The following is a 27474-nucleotide window of genomic DNA, read 5'->3' as shown; positions in this document are numbered from 1 at the left end:
CTTAGTAAGACGTATTGCACTAGAATATAGATTTGATTTGTGAAAATTATAGAAAAGATATCAATGTGGTTATCAGATTTTATGCATTCTATTCTATTACAGAAATTAATGAATGCAACAGTGATCCATGTCAAAATTCTGGTGTGTGTATAAATCAGTTGAATTCTTATCTCTGTGAATGTCCAGATGGTTGGCAAGGATACAATTGTGAAACAGGTAAGAACTTCTACAATATTGATGTGATGTATCTTTAAATTAAATTAAATTAAAATTAAAGGAATCCAAAAATGAGTGTGTGATGCAAGAGTGACCACAAACGTTGTGGTTATTTCCAGGGTCCATAGCGTTAGGAAAATCCTTTGAAAGTCTTTGGATTTTTTGAGGTCTGGAAAGTCTTTGAGTTGTCTTTAAATTAAATGAAAAAATAAAAAAATTTATTCTAATTTTAGAAAGGCCCATATTCTCCAGGGAATTACCATATCCTCAGAATGTTGATGAGCTTTGATGTTGATGTTGGCCTAAATTAAGGGTCAAAATGTCTTTGGGAAAAGGTCTGGAAAAGCCTTGGAAATCATTTGGCTCTTTGTACTATGAACCCTGATTTCATTATAGTTGACTATGAACAAGATACTCTTTCTTAATATTATATTTGTCTTATGAATTTCAGTTTTTGGTTCATTACAAAATTTGTGGTAGTACTTTTTATTTTTATTTATTTTTCATTTGCCAGAAATCCATGAGTGTTCTAGTAATCCATGCCGTAATGGAGGTACTTGTAATGATATATTTAATGGTTACACCTGTGATTGTATTCCTGGTTATGCGGGTACCAACTGTCAACAAGGTCAGTCTCAACATGAACAATTTGCATGATTCACTCAGTTTAATTGTGGTAAATTTAACAGACCACGAAATTATTTTATATTAACATTTACAGAATTATTAAATTTAAAACTAGCAAATCTATCCAAAGCAATAAACTGGTGAAATTTAAAACTAGTTTTGCAAAATTTCCACCCATTCTCTTTAAACAATTGTTGACACTATGACTGTAATTGCCTTTATTAATATAATAAAATTTGTATGTAATCAATATTTTAATATAATGTAATCAATTGGGTAATCCAATGTTTGTTTTTCTGAGAAAGTAACTTGTGAACTATATTAGTTTTTTATGTATTTTAATAAGAACTTGGGGAATATTACCAGAATATCAACAATTTCAGACTTTTAATTGCTTCTTATTCATGAAATATAAATGCATCTTGAGAAAATCAAAGTTGGTGATCATGATCTTGATATTTGATATTATTGCAGAAGAATGAACACAGACTTTAATAATTTTCTTTCTGTATTTCTAATTTCAGATATTGATGAATGTGCTAGCAGTCCTTGTAGGAATGGTATTTGTGTCAATCTTTTGAACAGATATACATGTTCCTGTCCAGCAGGGTGGACTGGAATCAACTGTGATATTGGTAAGTATGGAATACTAACTAAAAATACTGATACTGCTGCCAGAAAATGTCATGATTTTATACTGATTGTCTAAGACCATTTGCAGAAACTAAATTTCACAAAAAGCATGCCAACTTTTTACACTTTACAAGTCAACTTGAGTCGTACAATAAACTTTCATAATTTGTTCTCGTATTTATGCAAAAATTATGATAAAGACCTGTAGTCAATGAGAAATTATGTCCGTTTGGTCCAAAAATAACAAAGAATTATCATTTACAGTGTATGTAGAAAGCAGAGGGCTAGTCCCTTGTGCTTGTGCGGGAATTGAGTCCCAAGCGACGATTACAACACACGCTAAAAACACAGAAGCTCATGGATAGACGCTTGTTTGTAAACAACGACACTCTATGGAAGACTTCCGCATACGAAGGTGACAACTACCCAGCTTTCAGATATTCCACTGACTAGCAACAAAAATAACATTGTAATATTTACTTTTACAGATATTGACGAGTGTTCTACATTACCTTGTCAGAATGGTGGCACTTGTCATAATGGACAGAATATGTATACATGTACTTGTCCAAATGGATGGGCTGGCACCAATTGTAACCAAGACGTCAATGAGTGTTCCAGTAATCCATGTCAAAATGGTGGTACATGTAACAACGGTGTACAAGTATATAGTTGTAACTGTCCTTCTGGATATCAAGGTGTCAACTGTGAAATAGGTATGCATTTATCATGCTCCAAAAAAACCTTAAATGGCAGTTACCGGTACAACCATTATTGCCACTAGTTTAAGGTGAATCCGGCCACCCTCGTCTTCGGGGACCAAACCGGATTTAAAACTCTGGACTACTATTTATAATATTTAAAATATGTGCTATGTGAACTGACACACTGCCTTGTGTTTACAATTTATTTAAAGTCTGTTGGCTAATATAATATATATAATTTGAGACAGGGTCAATATATCGCCACTAGGTGGGATTTACCAATGCAATCACCGAAGAAGCTATTTGAATGTTAAAGCATAACTTTAAATATTACAGAAAATATTTGCAAAATCTTACTAGAAATACAATTGCATTGAAATAGCACAAGATTTCGTAAAACACATTGTAAGTGATGACCAGGAGAAGGTAATATTTTGTGTTTTATAACACTGAGGGCAGTATTCCTTAATGGCCATAGAGCTGACTAGGCTGTCTATATATGGTACAACATTGAGGGCAGTATTCCTTAATTAATGGCCATAGAGCTGACTAGGCTGTCTATATATGGTACAACATTGAGGGCAGTATTCCTTAATTAATGGTCATAGAGCTGACTAAGCTAAGCTGTTAATGTGTATGATTTGTGTGAATGTCAATGTGTTCATATTATCTATCTGGTACACACCACATGTTCAGGATTCGGTGAATGATCATAATAAATAATATGAAAAAAATAAAAAAGTTGTGTATAAATATAACAAATGATATTTTGGCTCTTCTATGAAACCATTGGATGGATTGAAGCAGTATTTGGTAGGTAATAGATGTCAGGCTGTGATATGATCTGCTTAATAGTTAGAAATGCATTTGTTGATACTTACATGTAGTTATTGCATGTGTATGTGAATTTGTCATGTGATAGACAGGATAAAAGTACCATGACATTATTAGTGTTACTGAGTGGGAAAGAGGATAGTAGCAATGTTTTGATATGGATATGCCCGGTGCTCAGAGACAAACTTCCATTACTTGGTGGTATATTGAATAGACCAACCCTTGTACCAGATATTTTTGGAAATGATACTTGTTATTACCAAATCACATATTGACATTATCAGAAGAACCATCATCGAATGCAGTCTAAAATAGCGAAAAATAACAACTTATACATTGTACAGTGTTAATTACTCATCTTCTCTGCACCGCAGTGTTAGGAAAGAATTATCTTTTCAGAACAAGATTGCATCCAATTTGCATTACATAGATTCTCTTTTCGTTTTCTCTGCTCTAATAGTGATCAGAATTTGATTTAAAAAAAAATTATCACCACATTATGTGTTTTGTAAACCGGGTATACCCATCCAGACATGTCACTGAGGTATGGTATGTAGACTAGATTATTTGGGATTGACACAATCACCAACAATATTATTTACACATTTTAATTGTCAAACAAACTTTGCTATTCTGCTCTCTTGTGTAGATGTTGACGAGTGCAATAGTAATCCCTGTCAGAATGGTGGCACTTGCACAAATGGTCGTGGGAGATATGACTGTACCTGTCCCATTGGATGGTCAGGCCCTCATTGCCTTGATGGTAAGATACTAATATTTGTTTATTATGTAAATGACAAAATGTACAACTTTTGTTATAATATTTTCAGTTTTTTGAATAATTTAATTTAATAAAATAAAATATGTGATTTAATTGATATGTTGATATTGGTGCATCCTGAATCTGAATCACTTTTATTGCTTTACTGGGGTCTCAGGATTTTTATGTTGTATGAATATGCTTGGATTATGAGAAATATTCAAGGATTCTCTTGGATTCACTTTGGTCTGAATCACTGCAGGTTGCAGTGATTTGTAACAGAGGTGAATCCATGTGTGTGAATACTGCAATTCATTAAATATGAACAATTTAGTACACATTTTCCTCAACTTGTGCAAATTCAGACAAACATTTCCCATAATTATCACAGGATAAAGCTACCGGTATATCGAGAGTGCAACCTTTATAGAAACTAATTTTATATTTATATTTTAGATATCAATGAATGTGCAAGCAATCCATGTCAGAATGGTGCCCAGTGTCGAGACTCTTTTAATAAATTCATCTGTGATTGTACACCTGGATGGCATGGTACTTTCTGCACACTAGGTATGTGTCATTTATATTACAGATTATTTCATGGGTGGGTCAAGCCAATTCCATGGTGTTAGTGGAAAATTTTTCATGGTATTAACAATGAAGTGATTGAAAAGTATTGGTGTATTTATTAAAACTAAACTTCTTGCATGGTCCCATAAGCTTATTTTGATTCCTGTCACTTAAGTTATTATCTCCATGACAATTTTCACTGTATTGGTCTATGTAAATTTAGCAGTTTCTAAAATATGTGCTTTATCATGCATACATGTCTTAGCTATGTTAATTTAGGTACTGTATAGAAATTTTATTATGAGCTGGGTTTTATTGAGCAATTAAGGTAAAATAAATTAAATCCTTGAAATTCAGAAAGAGGGGTTTGGTTACTGTAATGTTCAAAATTGCTGTCAATCAGTCACTGTGCATGTGCATAAAACGTAAACATTGTGCAAATCAAGTATACCAAGGTATGCCTAACTTTAGAGGTGCATTATTGCTATTATATTATATTATATTATACAAACTTAAATGTAATTCTGAGACGTGGAAAAATTATATATTATTTTCTTGACATACCATTGTATTTATATCCCAGTGAATATTTCTGCAACATCAAATCTGCTAATATTAAAACTAATGATAATAATTTCTCATTACAATACTCTGTAAATTCAAGATGTAGCTATTAAATTAAATAAAGTCTTTTATAATGAAATCCTTGACTATGCTAATTCATGTACTTAATCACATTTTCTGATTTACCTCTAAGTATTCCATAGTTTAGTAATATTTCAGCACTTTAGCTATATACTTATGCTGATTTATGTATTTAATCAAATTTTCTTAAATTTTCATTTCTGGTTTATTGATATTTATTTCAGATGTGGATGAATGTGCCAGTAATCCTTGTATTAATGGAATGTGTCAGGACAGTTTAAATGCCTATATTTGTTCATGTAATTTTGGTTACACTGGTAGCAGATGTGAGACTGGTAAGACATTTATATTGCAAAACTCAATACTAGAAGTATATCTCCATTAATATTGCATTTATTAATAAAACTTGTTTAACCACAGTCACACCTTATTATACTAAAGCACATTCACTTCAAACTAATAGAGCAAATACAGTATTATGAATATTTTTTATTATGCCTTGCAACAAACTAATTTCAAATTGAACCCTAAGTAATAATTTCATGTTTTCACTTCCACATGTAAGCAAAAAACATTTTTTGTCAGTTTGGATCATGGAGCACCTAAAAAATTTACTGGAAGACATCCATGTCTACCATACTGACATGACAAATTGGACACAATACGAATCATAATTATAAAATGTTAAAATAACTGCTTACTAATTTGCATGCAGATTGACTAATGATATGTTGTTAAATTATTAACCCATTAACAAATCATCTGCTGATGTCGTTATATACCATTCATTGATGGCTATCCTTGATGGTTTCAGTAAGCGATGTGTTAAGTGCCATTTTTTTTGGCCAAAAACTTATTATGTATATTTCTAAATATTTTTGCCCAAATGAACATAATTAGCTACAGTTATTGATCAACATTTTATTTTGTGAAAGCTGAAAAAAGTTGATGACCATTATGTTGAATTAAAAACTTTTCTGGGATGATTTATTTGTTGAAATAGCTTTTATGTGATGATATACATGTAGTATCAAATAATGCAACATTTTATTTTAGAAATCAATGAATGTTCTAACAACCCATGTCAGAATAATGGTAGATGTACTGAAGGTATCGGCTATTATATTTGTGAATGCCAGTCTGGTTTTATTGGAGCTAGCTGTGAAACAAGTAAGTTTCGTCGTCATCTTGTGTTTGTTTTATTCAAAATGACTTTGACTGGTAAGATGGGAAAATAAACTCATCATCATCTTTCATTTATTTTCATTTATTTCCTTGATAATAATGACTCAAAAGTTCATTCTTTAGCTTATTTGTATTGAAATTGCTGAAACTTTCTGAGAATGTATATTATTATTGAATTATTTTTTTTAAATTTTATTACCTGTATAATGGATGCAGTGTATATGACTAAATGTTAGTGGTGTTTAAAAGTTTTAAAATTAGTTATTTCTTCTCTGTAGACATTGATGACTGTTTCTCTCACCCATGTCAAAATGGAGGTGTATGTAGTGACTCAATTGATGCTTATTCCTGTCAATGTGCACCAGGCTGGACAGGAACCAACTGTGAGCTAAGTAAGTCAAACATAGTCAAAGTCTTTATCTGCATATACTCAAACATACTGGCAAAAATTAATTACACTAATCTACTAATAAATTGGTGATATTAATTGTGAAAATACCATTTGAATTGTATTGTATTATAGCCTAGTGCTTACTGCACATCTATCCTTACTTATTGACCTCTGACCTTTTATATATCACATATTTCAGATATAGATGAATGTAATTTCAATTTCTGTTACAATGGTGGTACATGTTTAGATGGTATTAATACATACATGTGTCTATGTATGCCTGGATATCAAGGAAAAAACTGTGAGATTGGTAAGTAATGTACATCAGACAATAACTTTAATAATGTGTGCAGTCTTCTTATTGGCCACAATGACTTTCAGTGGTCATTATTGTTGATTTCCAAAATAATCTCCTAATTGTTGTACTTTTAAATTATTTATTTTTAGTATGTGAGCTATGTTCTCAAGACATTAACAAGAGATTAATGGTGCATACCAAATGATATTCTTAAATAAGTGGTCATTATCATGCTTTCTTGGTCTTTCTCTTATTAAAATAATGACCTCAATGAAACATTGTGGGCAATATTCTCAAATAAGTGGTCATTATAGTGCTTCTAATAGCCATTCTCTTAAATAATGACCACACTGGTGCTAAAAATCGTGAAATAAAGACCTGAGTTGTAAATACTGATTGATTTACTGTTTTCTATTTTTATGCAGACATTGATGAGTGTGACAACAATCCCTGTCTGTATGGTGGAGTATGTTTACAAGGTGTCAACTCTTATGAATGTGTGTGTCCCATGGGAAAAGAAGGACAAAACTGTGCTTCAGGTATGCATCTTTACATACTCTCTAATTCCAAATTAGTTTTCAAATTGTATCATCTTCTATAATCAGAACTTAGATGACTGTAATAAGATTGTGTTTTTTTTGCATAGATGTTAATGAATGTGCCAGCTCTCCATGTCAGAACAATGCATATTGTACAAATGGTGACAACAAATTTACATGTACATGCTTAGCTGGATGGACTGGTGCAGTGTGTGATATAAGTAAGTAACAAATTTACATGTACATGCTTAGCTGGATGGACTGGTGCAGTGTGTGATATAAGTAAGTAACAAATTTACATGTACATGCTTAGCTGGATGGACTGGTGCAGTGTGTGATATAAGTAAGTTACAAATTTACATGTACATGCTTAGCTGGATGGACTGGTGTAGTGTGTGATATAAGTAAGTAACAAATTTACATGTACATGCTTAGCTGGATGGACTGGTGCAGTGTGTGATATAAGTAAGTAACAAATTTACATGTACATGCTTAGCTGGATGGACTGGTGCAGTGTGTGATATGAGTAAGTAACACATTTACATGTACATGCTTAGCTGGATGGACTGGTGCAGTGTGATATAAGTAAATTACAAATTTACATGTACATGCTTAGCTGGATGGACTGGTGCAGTGTGTGATATGAGTAAGTAACATATTTACATGTACATGCTTAGCTGGATGGACTGGTGCAGTGTGTGATATAAGTAAGTAACACATTTACATGTACATGCTTAGCTGGATGGACTGGTGCAGTGTGTGATATAAGTAAGTTACAAATTTACATGCTTAGCTGGATGGACTGGTGCAGTGTGTGATATGAGTAAGTAACAAATTTACATGTACATGCTTAGCTGGATGGACTGGTGCAGTGTGTGATATGAGTTAGTAACAAATTTACATGTACATGCTTAGCTGGATGGACTGGTGCAGTGTGTGATATGAGTAAGTAACAAATTTACATGTACATGCTTAGCTGGATGGACTGGTGCAGTGTGTGATTTAAGTAAGTAACATTTTACCCTTCCAAAGCCATTTTGTTAGTGTAGTGTTTGTCTGTCTGTTAAAAACTTAAATTTGGTACTCATCTTAATGTCTCTGTGGTTTGGCATTGATTTTACATTGAAGACTACACATAGTAATGCTTTTTTTCAGATATAAATGATTGTGTTCCCAATCCTTGTAAGAATGGTGGATACTGTACAGACAATGTAAATTCCTATACATGCCAGTGTGCGGAGGGATGGGATGGACTTTACTGTGATATACGTAAGTAAAATACACCATTACATTCAAATCACCAGAAATATCTTGATAATCAAATGTTTTTATTTGTGAGCACTGACTTCCTATATTCCCAACAAGTACAAGATTTACAGTGAAGTTTTTACCTCTTCAAGATTTGCTGATTTTTCATGTCTTGCGATTATCTGGTGAAATTAAAGTTGTTTTATAATACAGTATACAGTTTGAGTCACTATAGAAGGGAAAATCATTATCTCTTATCAAGTTCATATCAAAGATAAAATCCATTATTTCACTTTTTATTTCTTTTTATATTACTGATGTCAGTTTCCGGTTCGGCATCATTTGTCAACAATGACATTTTCATCATCTTTTTGAAAACCAGTAGTCTGAGTGCTTTGGTATTTAGTATACAAGTATATTTTGTGGGGTTTTTTTTGTTTGTTTTTTTGTGTCAATATCTCAAATTTTTCATTTTTGTTGAATATTTTGTGTTATTTTTAGTTTTGTCTGTTTTCTTTACTGTATACACAGAAATTCTCTGATCAAAGGCTAATTAACTATGTCCATCTACAAATGAATTTGTATTTGTTAATTTTATTTATTCCACTCAATTAAAAGATTTTTTGAATTAAATTTTTAATTGTTTTTATATCTCTATTGACCATATGTAGGTGTTGGATGTAGACATGACTATGAGATCCCGGAGTGTGATAAAATCACTATAACTACCCCAAACTACCCGTCTAACTATGATAATAATGCTGATTGTTTATGGCATGTATCGGCAGAGCAAGGTCACAGAATAGTTGTAGTGTTTGTTACCCTTGACACAGAAGCTGGGTACGACATTTTAGAAATCGGGCATGGTTTGTACGCGACTCTGCCGAATACAAGACTGCTTAGTGAATCCGGTACCGAACTTCCGGATCAGTTTACATCATCATATAGTAATCTGTGGGTTACGTTTGTGTCTGATGCCAGTAAGAATGGAAGAGGAGTTAAAATAGAATTCCAAGATGAATGCATAGGTATGTTACCACAAGTGTTATCATTTTAACCACAGCATAACGCTGAATTAAATTGATTCAATACTGGTAATAATAGAAATTGTACAACAATAAAATGTTGAATAAGATATAGAGACATAATTGGTCAGTGTGCACAGGAAAATAACACTTGAAAAACATTGAATTGCGTTATTGTTTTGTCAAGTCTTAGTGATATTAACAACATAGATAGGTGGAGGAAATTATTGTAAATTTTATTTTAAAGTGACAACAATCTTGGAAATACTGAAATTTGAGTTTCTAATACATGTATAATGGTTTACAGCACTTTTATAATATTGTGATTGTGTTTTTTTAGATAAATGTTCAAGTGTTCCATGTTTGTATGGTGGAACGTGTGTTTCTACTGGTAATACCTATCAATGTCAGTGTGTGACTGGCTATACAGGAACAAACTGTGAAACTATAGGTGAGTTATCATATGTTGGCATTCTCTATTTACTGGTATCAGTAAATGTGGATAACTTACTTAACTAACTTAGTGGATAAAAATATTTCAAGTTTTCACTCATTTTTCAAATAGGGAATCCTATTCTGTGAAAAGGTATTCAGAATTTGTGAATCTGCCATGCAATTTATGAACCAGGAATGAAATGTTTCAGTGTTTTTAAACAAGTACATTAATGTGAATATTTAATGGACAGACACTTTTATTTTCCATCTAATGGACAGAAACTTTTATTTTCCATCATGTCTAATGGACAGACACTTTTATTTTCCATCATATCTAATGAACAGTCTCTTATTTTCCATCATATCTAATAGACAGACACTTTTATTTTCCATCTAATGAACAGACACTTTTATTTTCCATCATGTCTAATGGACAGACACTTTTTAGTCCCCGTTCAGACGTAGTCCGAAAACGGGGACTTATGTTTTGCCCTGTGTGCGTTCGTGCGTGCGTGTGTGCGTCCGTGATCACCTGTACCTCGAACATGCATGGACCGATTAAGTTCAAACTTTACTCATACATCACACATTATATGGGACATATGCACATGCATTTTTTTCATGATTCGATTATCAATAGCCGAATAGCGGCCATTTTAAGGCCGAAAATGCATCAAAATCACACATTTTCACCATTCCGGACCCGGATCTCAGTTATGCATGGACGGATTTCGTTCAAATTTGGTACATACATTAAACATAATAGGACTTTGATGCACGTCATTTTTTTTTTTGGATCGGGTTTGAAATGGCCGACTGGCGGCCATTTTGTTTTAAAGAATTCAGTTCTGGATATGTATCTGAGACATGCTTGGATTGATCGAGTTCAAACTTCACACACACAAGGTACATCATGTCACAAATATGTATGTGCATTTGTTTCATGATCTCATTAACGATAGCCAAATGGCGGCCGCTTTAAGGCCGAAAATGCATTGAAATCGCACATTTTCACCATTCCGGACCCGGATCTCAGTTATGCATGGACAGATTTCGTTCAAATTTGGTACATACATTAAACATAAAAGGACCTTGATGCACGTTATTTTTTTTTTGGATCAAGTTCGAAATGGCCGACTGGCGGCCATTTTGTTTTAAAGAATTCAGTTCTGGATTCGTATCCGAGACATGTCTGGATTGATCAAGTTCAAACTTCACACACACAAGGTACATCATGTCACAAATATGTATGTGTATTTGGTTCATGATTTCATTAACGATAGCCAAATGGCGGCCTCTTTAAGGTCGAAAATGCATTGAAATCGCACATTTTCACCATTCCGAACCCGGATCTCAGTTATGCACGGACGGATTTTGTTCAAATTTGGTACATACATTAAACATAATAGGACCTTGATGCATGTCATTTTTTTTTCGGATCAAGTTCGAAATGGCCGACTAGCGGCCATTTTGTTTTAATAAATTCAGTTCTGGATCCGTATCCAAGACATGTCTGGATTGATCAAGTTCAAACTTCACACACACATGGTACATCATGTCACAAATAGATATGTGCATTTGTTTCATGATCCGCTTAACAATAGCTGAATGATGGCTATTTTAAGGCTGAAAATGCATCAAAATCATGTATTTTCACAATTCCGGAACCTGATCTCAGTCATGCATGGATGGATTTTGTTCAGATTTAGGACAATGTGTTGTACATATGCAGGTGCATTTCGGTCATGATCTGCTTTGAATGTATATGTCACTCAAATATGAACCGAACGGACAATGACTTGTATTTTCCATCATGTCTAATGGACAGACACTTTTATTTTCCATCATGTCTAATGGACAGACACTTTTATTTTCCATCATATCTAATGGACAGACACTTTTATTTTCCATCATGTCTGATGGACAGACACTTTTATTTTCCATCATGTCTAATGGACAGACACTTTTATTTTCCATCATGTCTAATGGACAGACACTTTTATTTTCCATCATGTCTAATGGACAGACACTTTTATTTTCCATCATGTCTAATGGACAGACACTTTTATTTTCCATCATGTCTGATGGACAGACACTTTTATTTTCCATCATGTCTAATGGACAGACACTTTTATTTTCCATCATGTCTGATGGACAGACACTTTTATTTTCCATCATGTCTAATGGACAGACACTTTTATTTTCCATCATGTCTAATGGACAGACACTTTTATTTTCCATCATGTCTAATGGACAGACACTTTTATTTTCCATCATGTCTGATGGACAGACACTTTTATTTTCCATCATGTCTAATGGACAGACACTTTTATTTTCCATCATGTCTAATGGACAGACACTTTTATTTTCCATCATGTCTAATGGACAGACACTTTTATTTTCCATCATATCTAATGGACAGACACTTTTATTTTCCATCATGTCTAATGAACAGACACTTTTATTTTCCATCATGTCTAATGAACAGACACTTTTATTTTCCATCATGTCTAATGGACAGACACTTTTATTTTCCATCATGTCTAATGGACAGACACTTTTATTTTCCATCATGTCTAATGGACAGACACTTTTATTTTCCATCATGTCTGATGGACAGACACTTTTATTTTTCATCATGTCTGATGGACAGACACTTTTATTTTCCATCATGTCTAATGGACGGACACTTTTATTTTCCATCATATCTAATGGACAGACACTTGTATTCTTCTCCTGTGGATGACTTACCGCTCGCTCAATTGACTTGAAACTATGGATATATAATCAGATAAATTGCTTTTTTTTGAATCCAGTAACTACTGGGTGTTCTGTGAATCCATGTTTGAATGGAGGTACATGTGTTCCAAGTGGTACCTCCTTCAGATGCGAGTGTCCCTCTCAGTATACTGGAACACAATGTAACACACCAGGTATATGCATACTTCACAATTTATCACCTATATACAAAGTGGATAAGTTATAATTCATATTCTTTCAAATTTAATTGCGTGAGCATGTTAATTCTCATCGTGAAATGACATCATGATAATTTTTCTAACAGTGGTTAATGTATGTGCAAGTTACCAATGTCAAAATGGTGGAGTATGCCAACCTTCAGGCTCTTCTTGGAGATGTGACTGTCAAGATGGTTACTATGGACAAAGTTGTGAATACCAAGGTACACCACAGTGGACAGCATTAACTATTAAATTTATCATCTTTTTATTCAGCTTTATTTCTGTTTTTCTGCTGCTTCTTCTGAATTTGTTTTCAGATCTCATCACTAATATTCACTACTCTCTGCACATATTACTAATAATGCTTGCTTACAGGATACTCTTCGAGATATGCAGAATTTGTATCATCAAGTTGCTTTAATGTTGCACTCTGATGGATTATGTTTGTGGTATTGGTGTTTTAGACTAGTTCACAGTTCATGAGTATTAAACTAGAGAGCCTGAATAGTCAAATGTGCCCAAATAGGGTATTGATGACTGTTATGTTGTGAGCTACTACGTGTGGACATGATCGGCATTGATTCCACATACTGAAACTGTACATACTGTATTTACTTTATTAGAAGTGCATCTCCAACAGTTACATATATTGTATACTGGCTTAATTAAATTATGACTATAGTCACAGCTTGCGCTACGAATAGAGCAAATATGGTAACACACTAGTCAAATAATGAAGACTGTCATCTCATCGGAGTACAACTCTAATTGACTCAAAGCATGATACTTACTATACACTCTGTATTACTATTATTCATAATCTTTATATACCAGTATATATATCGCTTGGCTCTCATAAATATTGCATGAATTAATTACAAATATTTATTCTGTTGAATTAAATAACTGATATATAAACTTTATTTATTCTAGATAATCTGTGGTGGTTTGGTTTATTCATATTTTGCATTTATCACAATTTGATATCTCCTGTGGCTATAATAGCTATTTCTTTGAAATATTGTATTTTCGCTGAAAAGGCATTTTAATGTTTTGTTTGAGGTTTATTTTGAATGAGTTGAACGTGAAATATAAAATAGTAAATTATCATTTTTAACACATTTCTTACATTTGTAAGTACATTGAGGTCAGTATCTATTATGAACAGCTTTTCCTTCATTAGTTTAAGTGATTGATTATATCAGTAATCAATAATACTCGGCAAGCAATTTGGCAATGTGCCAAAACTGATAACTGTATTTACTAGGTATACAATAAATTCAGCTGTAACAATAGATTTCAGTTGCGATATTATAGCAGGAGGTTTTTCTTTTTTAGCTCCGCTGTCGACTATGTCGAGCGGAGCTTATCATATGAGTGATTGTCCGTCGTCCGTGTCAATGTTTTACTTTTTCGACTTCTTCTTGAAAACTACAAGCCTGAATGCTTTGATACTTGGTGTATATGTACCTTGGGTAGACCTCTCTTAGGTTTGTTCATTTCATGTTGATATCTTCAATTCTCTAATTTTGGTGAATATTTTTGTCATTTTTGGTAAAAAGTGATATTTTCAACTTCTTGTTAAAAACCGCAAGTGCAATTGCTTTGATATTACATATATAGATACTACATGTGGACCTCTCTCAGATTTGTTCATTTTGTAATGATATCTTTAATTCTCTAATTTTGGTGAATATTTTTGTCATTTTTGGTAAAAAGTGATATTTTCGACTTCTTGTTAAAAACTGCAAGTGCAATTGCTTTGATATTACATATATAGGTACTACATGTGGACCTCTCTCAGATTTGTTCATTTTGTAATGATATCTTTAATTCTCTAATTTTGGTGAATATTTTTGTCATTTTTGGTAAAAAGTGATATTTTCAACTTCTTGTTAAAAACCGCAAGTGCAATTGCTTTGATATTACATATATAGGTACTACATGTGGACCTTTCTCAGAATTGTTCATTTTGTAATGATATCTTTAATTCTCTAATTTTGGTGAATATTTTTATCATTTTTGGTAAAAAGTGATATTTTCGACTTCTTGTTAAAAACCGCAAGTCCAATTGCTTTGATATTACATATATAGGTACTACATGTGGACCTTTCTCAGATTTGTTCATTTTGTGATGATATCCTCAATTCTCTAATTTTGGTGAATATTTTTGTAATTTTTGGTAAAAAGTGATATTTTCGACTTCTTGTTAAAAACCACAAGTCCGATTGCTTTGATATTACATATATAGGTACTACATGTGGACCTCTCTCAGATTTGTTCATTTTGTGATGATGTCTTCAATTCTCTAATTTTTGTGAATATTTTTGGTAAAAAGTGATATTTTCGACTTCTTGTTAAAAACCAATAGTTCAATTGCTTTGATATTACATATTTAGATACTACATGTAGACCTTTCTCAGATTTGTTCATTTCGTGATGATATCTTGGATTCTATAATTTTGGTGAATATTTTTGTCATATTTGGTAAAAAGTGATATTTTCGACTTCTTGTTAAAAACCAAAAGTTCAATTGCTTTGATATTACATATATAGATACTACATGTAGACCTTTCTCAGATTTGTTCATTTCGTGATGATATCTTCAATTCTCTAATTTTGGTGAATATTTTGGTCATTTTTGGTAGAAAGTGATATTTTCGACTTCTTGTTAAAAACTGTAAGTCCGACTGCTTTAATACTATACATATTGTTCATTTTCTGATGATGTCTTCAGTTCTTTAATTGAAATGTGCATTTCTAACAGCGAAGCTATCTCAGCGGATAGGCTGCTTGTTTTTAATAGCATTTTCCTATTTGTGTTCCGGACAACATGGCTTTAATTAACCTTATTAGTACCTATAATTATCACTTTTCGCAAAATAAAACCATTATATTAGTTTTTAGCTCCGCTGTCGACTTTGTCGAGCGGAGCTTATCATATGAGTGATTGTCCGTCGTCGTCGTCCGTCGTCGTCGTCCGTGTCAATGTTTTACTTTTTCGACTTCTTCTTGAAAACTACAAGCCTGAATGCTTTGATACTTGGTGTATATGTACCTTGGGTAGACCTCTCTCAGATTTGTTCATTTCATGATGATATCTTCAATTCTCTAATTTTGGTGAATATTTTTGTCATTTTTAGTAAAAAGTGATATTTTCGACTTCTTGTTGAAAACCGCAAGTGCAATTGCTTTGATATTACATATATAAGTACTACATTTGGACCTCTCTCAGATTTGTTCATTTTGTAATGATATCTTTAATTCTCTAATTTTGGTGAATATTTTTGTCATTTTTGGTAAAAAGTGATATTTTCGACTTCTTGTTGAAAACCGCAAGTCCAATTGCTTTGATATTTACATATATAGGTACTACATGTCGACCTCTCTCAGATTTGTTCATTTTGTAATGATATCTTCAATTCTCTAATTTTGGTGAATATTTTTGTAATTTTTGGTAAAAAGTGATATTTTCGACCTCTTGTTGAAAACCGCAAGTCCAATTGCTTTGATATTACATATATAGGTACTACATGTGGACCTCTCTCAGATTTGTTCATTTTGTAATGATATCTTTAATTCTCTAATTTTGGTGAATATTTTTGTAATTTTTGGTAAAAAGTGATATTTTCGACTTCTTGTTGAAAACCGCAAGTCCTATTGCTTTGATATTACATATATAGGTACTACATGTGGACCTCTCTCAGATTTGTTCATTTTGTAATGATATCTTTAATTCTCTAATTTCGGTGAATATTTTTGTAATTTTTGGTAAAAAGTGATATTTTCGACTTCTTGTTGTAAACCGCAAGTCCAATTGCTTTGATATTACATATATAGGTACTACATGTGAACCTCTCTCAGATTTGTTCATTTCATGATGATATCTTTAATTCTCTAATTTTGATGAATATTTTTGTAATTTTTGGTAAAAAGTGATATTTTCGACTTCTTGTTGAAAACCGCAAGTCCAATTGCTTTGATATATTATACATATAGGTACTACATGTGGACCTCTCTCAAATTTGTTCATTTTCTAATGATATCTTCTGTTCTTTAATTGCCATGTGCATTGCTAACAGCGGAGCTATCTCAGCCGACAGGCTGCTTGTTTAGTTTTTTTTTCGAAGTTTGGATCAAAATTTGTAGGTAGTAGAAAATGATGTCTGTTTGGTTCAAAATTATCAAAAACCTTATGGAAGTATATAAACAGGCAAAATATTGATACTATGTTTTGATACGAACTAGTTTCATACAAAAATGTTAGCAATATAGAATTAGAAATATATATCGTCAAAATAATAAAACCATTCAGATAAATTCCATACTTTGTAAAAATTTGACAAATTTATTATAATCAACATTTTGATGAAAAAATAAAAAAAATTATATTGTTACATAATGTTATAAAATATAAAAATAAATATAAATATAAAAATGGCTAAATTTGTATGGTTATACAAAATATTAATTTAAAAATATTAAAACCTTGACACATTTATTAAATATGATATTTTGATGACAAATAATATATATAATACCATGTTAGGAAAAATGTTCAAATGTAGATATAATATATGGGTTGAAACACATATTTAAATTTTGTGTTATTTATTTGTATTTGTAGTTGGTAATGGTTGTACAACAAGTCCTTGTTTGAACAGTGGTACATGTATAACTACTGGTAATGGTTATACTTGTAATTGTAATACAGCATATACAGGACAGAATTGTGAAATTCTTATGTGTGAGTAAACAATTTATAACAAATACAAAACTGTACATGATTGTGGAGAGCATACATAATCTTTTCCTTTGACATTCAACCAGGCCTCTCGCAGAATGTAAGTTTGCAAATGTGAAAGTACGACTCAGTAATTTAAATCACTATGTATTGTGCTGTACATGTTCTACTTTCGACACAATGTGCTGTATGTGTTCTACTTTCAACACAATGTGCTGTATGTGTTCTACTTTCAACACAATGTGTTGTATGTGTTCTACTTTCAACACAATGTGTTGTATGTGTTCTACTTTCAACACAATGTGTTGTATGTGTTCTACTTTCAACACAATGTATTGGCAATGTGTTGTATGTGTTCTACTTTCAACACAATGTATTGTCAATGTGTTGTATGTGTTCTACTTTCAACACAATGTATTGTCAATGTGTTGTATGTGTTCTACTTTCAACACAATGTATTGTCAATGTGTTGTATGTGTTTTATTTTCAACACAATGTATTGTCAATGTGTTGTACGTGTTCTACTTTCAACACAATGTATTGTCAATGTGTTCTACTTTCAACACAGTGTATTGTCAATGTGTTCTACTTTCAACACAGTGTATTGTCAATGTGTTCCACTTTCAACACAATGTATTGTCAACATGTTCTATGTGTTCTGTTTGCAGCACAATGTACTGATGGTAATGTTTGTCAAAATGGAGGATTGTGTTATGTACAACCTAATGGAGAAGCATATTGTTATTGTCCAGTTGGATATTCAGGCACCTATTGTGAATCAGGTAAGAAAAACCTAGCAATGCAGATTACACTGAGAGCATATTGTTATTGTCCAGTTGGGTATTCAGGTACCTATTGTGAATCAGGTAAGTAAAACCTAGCAATGCAGATTACACTGAGAGCATATTGTTATTGTTCAGTTGGATATTCAGGCACCTATTGTGAATCAGGTAAGTAAAACCTAGCAATGCAGATTACACTGAGAGCATATTGTTATTGTCCAGTTGGGTATTCAGGCATCTATTGTGAATCAGGTAAGTAAAACCTAGCAATGCAGATTACACTGAGAGCATATTGTTATTGTCCAGTTGGGTATTCAGGCACCTATTGTGAATCAGGTAAGTAAAACCTAGCAATGCAGATTACACTGAGAGCATATTGTTATTGTCCAGTTGGGTATTCAGGCACCTATTGTGAATCAGGTAAGTAAAACCTAGCAATGCAGATTACACTGAGAGCATATTGTTATTGTCCAGTTGGGTATTCAGGCATCTATTGTGAATCAGGTAAGTAAAACCTAGCAATGCAGATTACACTGAGAGCATATTGTTATTGTCCAGTTGGGTATTCAGGCACCTATTGTGAATCAGGTAAGTAAAACCTAGCAATGCAGATTACACTGAGAGCATATTGTTATTGTTCAGTTGGGTATTCAGGCACCTATTGTGAATCAGGTAAGTAAAACCTAGCAATGCAGATTACACTGAGAGCATATTGTTATTGTCCAGTTGGGTATTCAGGCACCTATTGTGAATCAGGTAAGTAAAACCTAGCAATGCAGATTACACTGAGAGCATATTGTTATTGTCCAGTTGGGTATTCAGGCATCTATTGTGACTCAGGTAAGTAAAACCTAGCAATGCAGATTACACTGAGAGCATATTGTTATTGTCCAGTTGGGTATTCAGGCACCTATTGTGAATCAGGTAAGTAAAACCTAGCAATGCAGATTACACTGAGAGCATATTGTTATTGTCCAGTTGGGTATTCAGACATCTATTGTGAATCAGGTAAGTAAAACCTAGCAATGCAGATTACACTGAGAGCATATTGTTATTGTCCAGTTGGGTATTCAGGCACCTATTGTGAATCAGGTAAGTAAAACCTAGCAATGCAGATTACACTGAGAGCATATTGTTATTGTCCAGTTGGGTATTCAGGCACCTATTGTGAATCAGGTAAGTAAAACCTAGCAATGCAGATTACACTGAGAGCATATTGTTATTGTCCAGTTGGGTATTCAGGCACCTATTGTGAATCAGGTAAGTAAAACCTAGCAATGCAGATTACACTGAGAGCATATTGTTATTGTCCAGTTGGGTATTCAGGTACCTATTGTGAATCAGGTAAGTAAAACATAGCAATGCAGATTACACTGAGAGCATATTGTTATTGTTCAGTTGGGTATTCAGGCACCTATTGTGAATCAGGTAAGTAAAACCTAGCAATGCAGATTACACTGAGAGCATATTGTTATTGTTCAGTTGGGTATTCAGGCACCTATTGTGAATCAGGTAGGTAAAACATAGCAATGCAGATTACACTGAGAGCATATTGTTATTGTTCAGTTGGGTATTCAGGCACCTATTGTGAATCAGGTAAGTAAAACCTAGCAATGCAGATTACACTGAGAGCATATTGTTATTGTTCAGTTGGGTATTCAGGCACCTATTGTGAATCAGGTAAGTAAAACCTAGCAATGCAGATTACACTGAGAGCATATTGTTATTGTTCAGTTGGGTATTCAGGCACCTATTGTGAATCAGGTAGGTAAAACATAGCAATGCAGATTACACTGAGAGCATATTGTTATTGTTCAGTTGGGTATTCAGGCACCTATTGTGAATCAGGTAAGTAAAACCTAGCAATGCAGATTACACTGAGAGCATATTGTTATTGTTCAGTTGGGTATTCAGGCACCTATTGTGAATCAGGTAAGTAAAACCTAGCAATGCAGATTACACTGAGAGCATATTGTTATTGTTCAGTTGGGTATTCAGGCACCTATTGTGAATCAGGTAAGTAAAGCCTAGCAATGCAGATTACACTGAGAGCATATTGTTATTGTTCAGTTGGGTATTCAGGCACCTATTGTGAATCAGGTAGGTAAAACCTAGCAATGCAGATTACACTAAGAGCATACTTGGGGTGTTAATTTCTAAGTATATGTATATACAGTTTATCTACAAACAATGATTTTTAAAAACAATTAAAAGTTGTTCATATTTTCAAACAACAAATTGTGATAAATATATTGCCTAGATTGAATTCTTGTACATTTTAAAAAAAATTTTGTAAAATTGGTATAGCATTCCATAAAACAAAAATGTACTTTTTACTTATAATATACATGTAATATAACAAATGTTGTATGAATCACACCTTTTATCTATTGTCATGTTTTTCCTTATCTTCTTGAATGCTATATTTATTTGTCACTTGCATAATCTTTTCATATTTTCTCAAAAACTGTCATAAAGACCTGTAGCCAATGATATTTTTTATTTTTTTTTAATTAATAAATGAGCCAATTAATAAATACATTTGAATAATGTTGCTAACACAACTCATGTAACAGCTTTTAAAGAGTTTAAGTCCTTACTTAAAAGAAAGATTTTGAATTTTAATTTATATTGAAAGTTTATAGAAGTATTTGTTTACATGATGTATATTATTTGTCACATTTATTTGTTTTTGTTCTAAGTGCATGTCATTGTATTATTTTGTAGCTGGTACTAGTGTGTGTATCCCCAATCCATGTCTGAATGATGGCGTCTGTACACAGAGTGGTAGCTCTTACATATGTAGTTGTTATTCTGGTTACACTGGAACAAATTGTGAAATACAACAAAGTAGGTTTATATTCATGCCATGTGTATATATGCATGTGTTTATTTTGTGCATGTTGGGTTTTATTATTATTTATCACTATCCTCCGAGAACAACAAACAAACAAACAAGCAAACAATATGACCCAACAAGACAAAATTAGCCCTTACATCGCAAATCAACTGTCTGCGTTAATGATTTTAGCGTTTTCATTTGTACTCAAAAAACAGTAACAGATTCACAGGGTTTATGTATTGTTTATTATCTTTTTCACTTAATTTTGGTCATCAAAATACCAGCTCATAAAACTCCAGTATTTCCGAAGTTAGTAATCAGCTGGACATTCAACACTATGTGATAATTTACATCTGCTTTTGGTTAGTCTCGGACATAGTTGTAGTTATGTCATTCCATATGCTGGTTGTATATGGCATACAAAAAACATACATTAAAACTATAGTAAGACTGAATGACCTAATATGATCTTTTTCACATTATGCCTATGCACTGAGAAGTGTACAGTGGTGTCAATTGTAGCTTAAAGGTGTGAATTGTTTGGAATTGTGGCATCAAACACGTAAAGATGCCATCAAAGATGTACTAAGGGTAATTGTCACTAATGAGATGAGATTGAGACTGAATTCAAAAATTAACTGCCTAATATTATAAAATGATAATAATATTGTGAAATGTTGTTATTGATTACTATTGACTGTTCAATGGATCAACACCATTCAGATTTGTTCATTTTATGACAATATAAACAGTTTTCTATTTGGGGGGGGTTGTCAAACTCATTAGATATACAGTCACTGATTTCATATACTTGTTTGTAGCCACATGTTCTTTAGATACTTGTAAGAACGGTGGTACTTGTTATGTGGAAAATGTGCGACAGTATTGTGTGTGTACAGCTGGCTTTACTGGGACATTCTGTCAAACAGGTAAGATTTCATATAAACTTTAACTAGATGCCATGCTTTCATATTTATTGATGTTTACAATCGAGGCATGGGACACTCAAAATATGAGAATGATATGAACACTTGTTGATCTATATTTGTACTTACTTGATTAGACTGATACTGTAATTGGCAAGTAACTTGTAACAGTGGTTTACTGTAAAAATTAAATACATTTTATCTGCTTTCTGGTCTTGTAAAACTAATATGTCTAAACCTACTGAAAACAAGGGTGATAGCACTAGCTAGAACTCCTGATGTGTTGACAGTGGTATCTAAATTAATGATCCAGACCAAGTAATGATTTGTTCGACTCCCAATCAAAAATGCATGCAAAAAGCAGTTTCAGTCAGTATTGCTTCCTGTCCACAGTACTTTGTCCCATATAGTCAGTGGCCCATTTCACTGGTCCCTCCTGTTAAATGATGGTCAAGGAGAAATACCAAGCATACACTCAAACACATTCAGACCATTGTATGTTTCAGTAAAGACGGGAAAAATTCAGTCAGAGAAAGCCATCATGTAATTTCAGATGCAATTTTTGAACATTATAAAAACTCAAATGCACTGTCTCTATGAGAAATTTAGCTAAAATTAAGTTCTGTCATGATGCCATGCGTTGTGATTCTCTTCCTAGGGCTGAACCATAGCCGAGTTATGTTAGGAAATAATTTGTTTTTTAGACAATAATATTATCTGATTATCCAAATAGTAGTAATTAGAGGCTCCATGCATAAACAATATAATTTAAAACAGTTACTTCTAATGTTGCTTCTATATGCGGTAATATACAATCATGTTTTTTTATTGTTAGATATTAACGAGTGTACTGACTCTCCATGTGCTAGTGGGTCAACATGTGTCAATATAAATAATGGCTTCCTGTGTTTGTGTGAAGATGGATTCGAAGGAGATCTATGTAACCAAGGTAACTACATGTATTTATCATTTTTATTTATTGTTTATTTGTTATCTCATAATTGAAGACTGACATGGTTATTAATATTTTTATCACCAGACATAAATGAATGTGCTTCAGATCCGTGTCAAAATGGCGGTACATGCACTAATGGAAGAGATATGTTTAGGTGTGCATGTGTAACAGGATACAGCGGTGAATTGTGTGATCAAACTCGTAAGTATCGGAAAATATTCATCTGTCACCAATAACTTAATGAATGGTATGCCAGACTAGTGTCAGGTAGACTAAAGTTGAGCTGTACACCAACAAGTTATTCACATCTACTCTGGTCGAGCCCTTATACAGGCACAGAAATTCCTTTACAAACAAATGGGTTTCTGTGAAATCTTAGTTCAACCAGGCTTAGTTGACACCATACTGCCATTATGATAGGATGACAGTCACACTTCCTTGTCATATTCAGATATATTATTTCAGATTTAACCTGTTAATAAGAGTTGGATTAGTAGTAGTATTTTCATCTCTCTCTCTCGTTTTACTTCACCTTTTGTTAAAGAAAACAGAGAAAATGCTGATTTTCTCTCCAATATTAATTCTTTTATGATTTGTTTAAGATTGATTTCTGTGTAATATTTACATACATGAATGAACCTTGAACTCCAATTTCAAAAGTTGTACTTTAATTGAGGGATATTATTTTTAACCGAAATCTGCATTTCTCATAAAAATAAGGAATATCACAATAGAGAAAATACCAAAATATAAAATGAAGCAGAGCATCATGGGTATTTTCCATTTAAGTGCATGAATGCCAAAATGAGTGGCTAAGCATCTTTAAAATCAACTTAAACATAAACTTCTACAATTGATAACACATACTGCATAGTACATAAATTATATACCCTCATTTCAATGCAAAATATTTTGGTCTGGGTGTATTTCAAGTTTTTGGTCACAATTAAAATGAGAATTTTGAAAGAATTACGTTTTTTGGAGTAATTCCCTGTTCTATGTGACTTTTTTGCCTGCTACATATCCATAAACATATCACCTTGGCTGTATGTGTTAAATTATCTATTCTTTGGTGGAAGGTAAATTGATGAGAATATTTGGAGGGGTGCACTCATTGAAGTTTTAGTAGTGAATGACTTTGTTTGTTTGTTTGTTATATATTAATGCTGGACATTGCCTTTACTAAATCACAATTTGAGTTAAAATATCATGATTTCATCATTAAAACTGCTGCTTCCCAGAAACCAGTGGTACAACTTCTCTCAAACCGATTGACATGACACCCAATCCAGCTAGCCAGCCACTTTAAAGCCTGGGACTTCTCTTTATTTTCCAAATGACATCATGTGTTCTATTATAGCTACAGTCATTGATACTGGTGCCAGTGCAGCTGATGATGAAACACAACTAGAAGTATATTGGATTGTCATTATTGTTATCCTTTCAGTAGCTTTCTTATTTACTCTGTTTGCTCTCCTGTACTATAAGTGTAAGCCAAAGTAAGTACAAAGTATTAAATATTTAGAGTTGTATAAATCAGCCATGAATCTTACATTGAACTCTGTACAATAATATTGTACCACTGTATCTCCATATTTGACTTGTATACTAGCAGTCTTTCCAAATTTATTTATTTATTCACTTTTATTTGCACAACATTAATTCTATAGGACATTGTTTGAAGGACAATTACTGATTGTTTTGTGTTTTATTTAATTTAGAGATCGGAGTCTACTTTATGATGCAGAGGAAGCTGCTAAGAGACATAGAGAAGCCAAACTAAGCGATTCATATGACAGATCAGCAAACAATTCTGTAAATAAAGCGAAAGAAGTCAATAATCATGAAAATGAGTACGGATTCATCCCACCCCATGGAGGTAGCAGGTAAGTATTGCATTGTGGGTGGACTTCAGTCCCTTGAGGTAGCAAGTATATATTGCATTGTGGGTGGAAATATTAGTAGCAGGTTAATATTGCACTGTGGGTAGACATAACAGTAGCAGGTTAATATTGCATTGTGGGTGGAAATAATAGTAGCAGGTTAATATTGCATTGTGGGTAGACATAATAGTAGCAGGTTAATATTACATTGTGGGTGGACATAATAGTAGCAGGTTAATATTGCATTGTGGGTAGACATAATAGTAGCAGGATAATATTGCATTGTGGGTAGACATAATAGTAGCAGGTTAATATTACATTGTGGGTAGACATAATAGTAGCAGGATAATATTGCATTGTGGGTAGACATAATAGTAGCAGGTTAATATTACATTGTGGGTAGACATAATAGTAGCAGGTTAATATTGCATTGTGGGTAGACATAATAGTAGCAGGATAATATTGCATTGTGGGTAGACATAATAGTAGCAGGTACATATTACATTGTGGGTAGACATAATAGTAGCAAGTTAATATTACATTGTGGGTAGACATAATAGTAGCAGGTACATATTACATTGTGGGTAGACATAATAGTAGCAAGTTAATATTACATTGTGGGTAGACATAATAGTAGCAAGTTAATATTACATTGTGGGTAGACATAATAGTAGCAGGTACATATTACATTAAGGGTAGACATAATAGTAGCAAGTTAATATTACATTGTGGGTAGACATAATAGTAGCAGGTTAATATTGCATTGTGGGTAGACATAATAGTAGCAGGTTAATATTGCATTGTGGGTAGACATAATAGTAGCAGGTTAATATTACATTGTGGGTAGACATAATAGCAGGTTAATATTGCATTGTGGGTAGACATAATAATAGCAGGTACATATTACATTGTGGGTAGACATAATAGTAGCAAGTTAATATTACATTGTGGGTAGACATAATAGTAGCAGGTTAATATTGCATTGTGGGTAGACATAATAGTAGCAAGTTAATATTACATTGTGGGTAGACATAATAGTAGCAGGTTAATATTGCATTGTGGGTAGACATAATAGTAGCAGGTACATATTGCATTGTGGGTAGACATAATAGTAGCAGGTTAATATTACATTGTGGGTAGACATAATAGTAGCAGGTTAATATTGCATTGTGGGTAGACATAATAGTAGCAGGTACATATTACATTGTGGGTAGACATAATAGTAGCAAGTTAATATTACATTGTGGGTAGACATAATAGTAGCAGGTACATATTACATTGTGGGTAGACAATAGTAGCAGGTTAATATTACATTGTGGGTAGACATAATAGTAGCAGGTTAATATTACATTGTGGGTAGACATAATAGTAGCAGGTTAATATTACATTGTGGGTAGACATAATAGTAGCAGGTTAATATTACATTGTGGGTAGACATAATAGTAGCAGGTTAATATTACATTGTGGGTAGACATAATAGTAGCAGGTTAATATTACATTGTGGGTAGACATAATAGTAGCAGGTTAATATTACATTGTGGGTAGACATAATAGTAGCAGGTTAATATTACATTGTGGGTAGACATAATAGTAGCAGGTACATATTACATTGTGGGTAGACATAATAGTAGCAGGTTAATATTGCATTGTGGGTAGACATAATAGTAACAGGTTAATATTGCATTGTGGGTAGACATAATAGTAGCAGGTACATATTGCATTGTGGGTAGACATAATAGTAGCAGGTTAATATTGCATTGTGGGTAGACATAATAGTAGCAGGTACATATTACATTGTGGGTAGACATAATAGTAGCAGGTTAATATTACATTGTGGGTAGACATAATAGTAGCAGGTTAATATTACATTGTGGGTAGACATAATAGTAGCAGGTTAATATTACATTGTGGGTAGACATAATAGTAGCAGGTTAATATTACATTGTGGGTAGACATAATAGTAGCAGGTTAATATTACATTGTGGGTAGACATAATAGTAGCAGGTTAATATTACATTGTGGGTAGACATAATAGTAGCAGGTTAATATTACATTGTGGGTAGACATAATAGTAGCAGGTTAATATTACATTGTGGGTAGACATAATAGTAGCAGGTACATATTACATTGTGGGTAGACATAATAGTAGCAGGTTAATATTGCATTGTGGGTAGACATAATAGTAACAGGTTAATATTGCATTGTGGGTAGACATAATAGTAGCAGGTACATATTGCATTGTGGGTAGACATAATAGTAGCAGGTTAAT

General features: G+C 32.9%; 1 protein-coding gene across 1 annotated transcript in view; it reads left to right on the top strand.

The window, feature by feature from the left end:
• Positions 1-27474, top strand: part of LOC100366669 (uncharacterized) — a 67466-nt gene that overhangs the window by 35563 nt on the left and 4429 nt on the right. Inside the window, exons 28-52 of the mRNA XM_085502658.1 lie at positions 103-216; positions 731-844; positions 1368-1478; positions 1965-2192; positions 3664-3777; positions 4231-4344; positions 5214-5324; positions 6046-6159; positions 6453-6566; positions 6765-6878; positions 7292-7405; positions 7513-7626; positions 8561-8674; positions 9325-9681; positions 10019-10129; positions 12930-13046; positions 13178-13294; positions 17701-17820; positions 18486-18599; positions 21327-21449; positions 22263-22370; positions 23203-23316; positions 23407-23523; positions 24683-24821; positions 25044-25208. Coding sequence (XP_085358784.1) covers positions 103-216; positions 731-844; positions 1368-1478; positions 1965-2192; positions 3664-3777; positions 4231-4344; positions 5214-5324; positions 6046-6159; positions 6453-6566; positions 6765-6878; positions 7292-7405; positions 7513-7626; positions 8561-8674; positions 9325-9681; positions 10019-10129; positions 12930-13046; positions 13178-13294; positions 17701-17820; positions 18486-18599; positions 21327-21449; positions 22263-22370; positions 23203-23316; positions 23407-23523; positions 24683-24821; positions 25044-25208 — 3292 coding nt within the window. The remainder of the gene's footprint in view (positions 1-102; positions 217-730; positions 845-1367; positions 1479-1964; positions 2193-3663; positions 3778-4230; positions 4345-5213; positions 5325-6045; positions 6160-6452; positions 6567-6764; positions 6879-7291; positions 7406-7512; positions 7627-8560; positions 8675-9324; positions 9682-10018; positions 10130-12929; positions 13047-13177; positions 13295-17700; positions 17821-18485; positions 18600-21326; positions 21450-22262; positions 22371-23202; positions 23317-23406; positions 23524-24682; positions 24822-25043; positions 25209-27474) is intronic.

This window comes from Saccoglossus kowalevskii, chromosome 8, assembly GCF_978046115.1.
Source record: "Saccoglossus kowalevskii chromosome 8, keSacKowa6.1, whole genome shotgun sequence".
Lineage (NCBI taxonomy): Eukaryota > Metazoa > Hemichordata > Enteropneusta > Harrimaniidae > Saccoglossus > Saccoglossus kowalevskii.
Note: the sequence above shows the minus strand (reverse complement) of the source record. Positions and strands in the feature narration are given on the sequence as shown.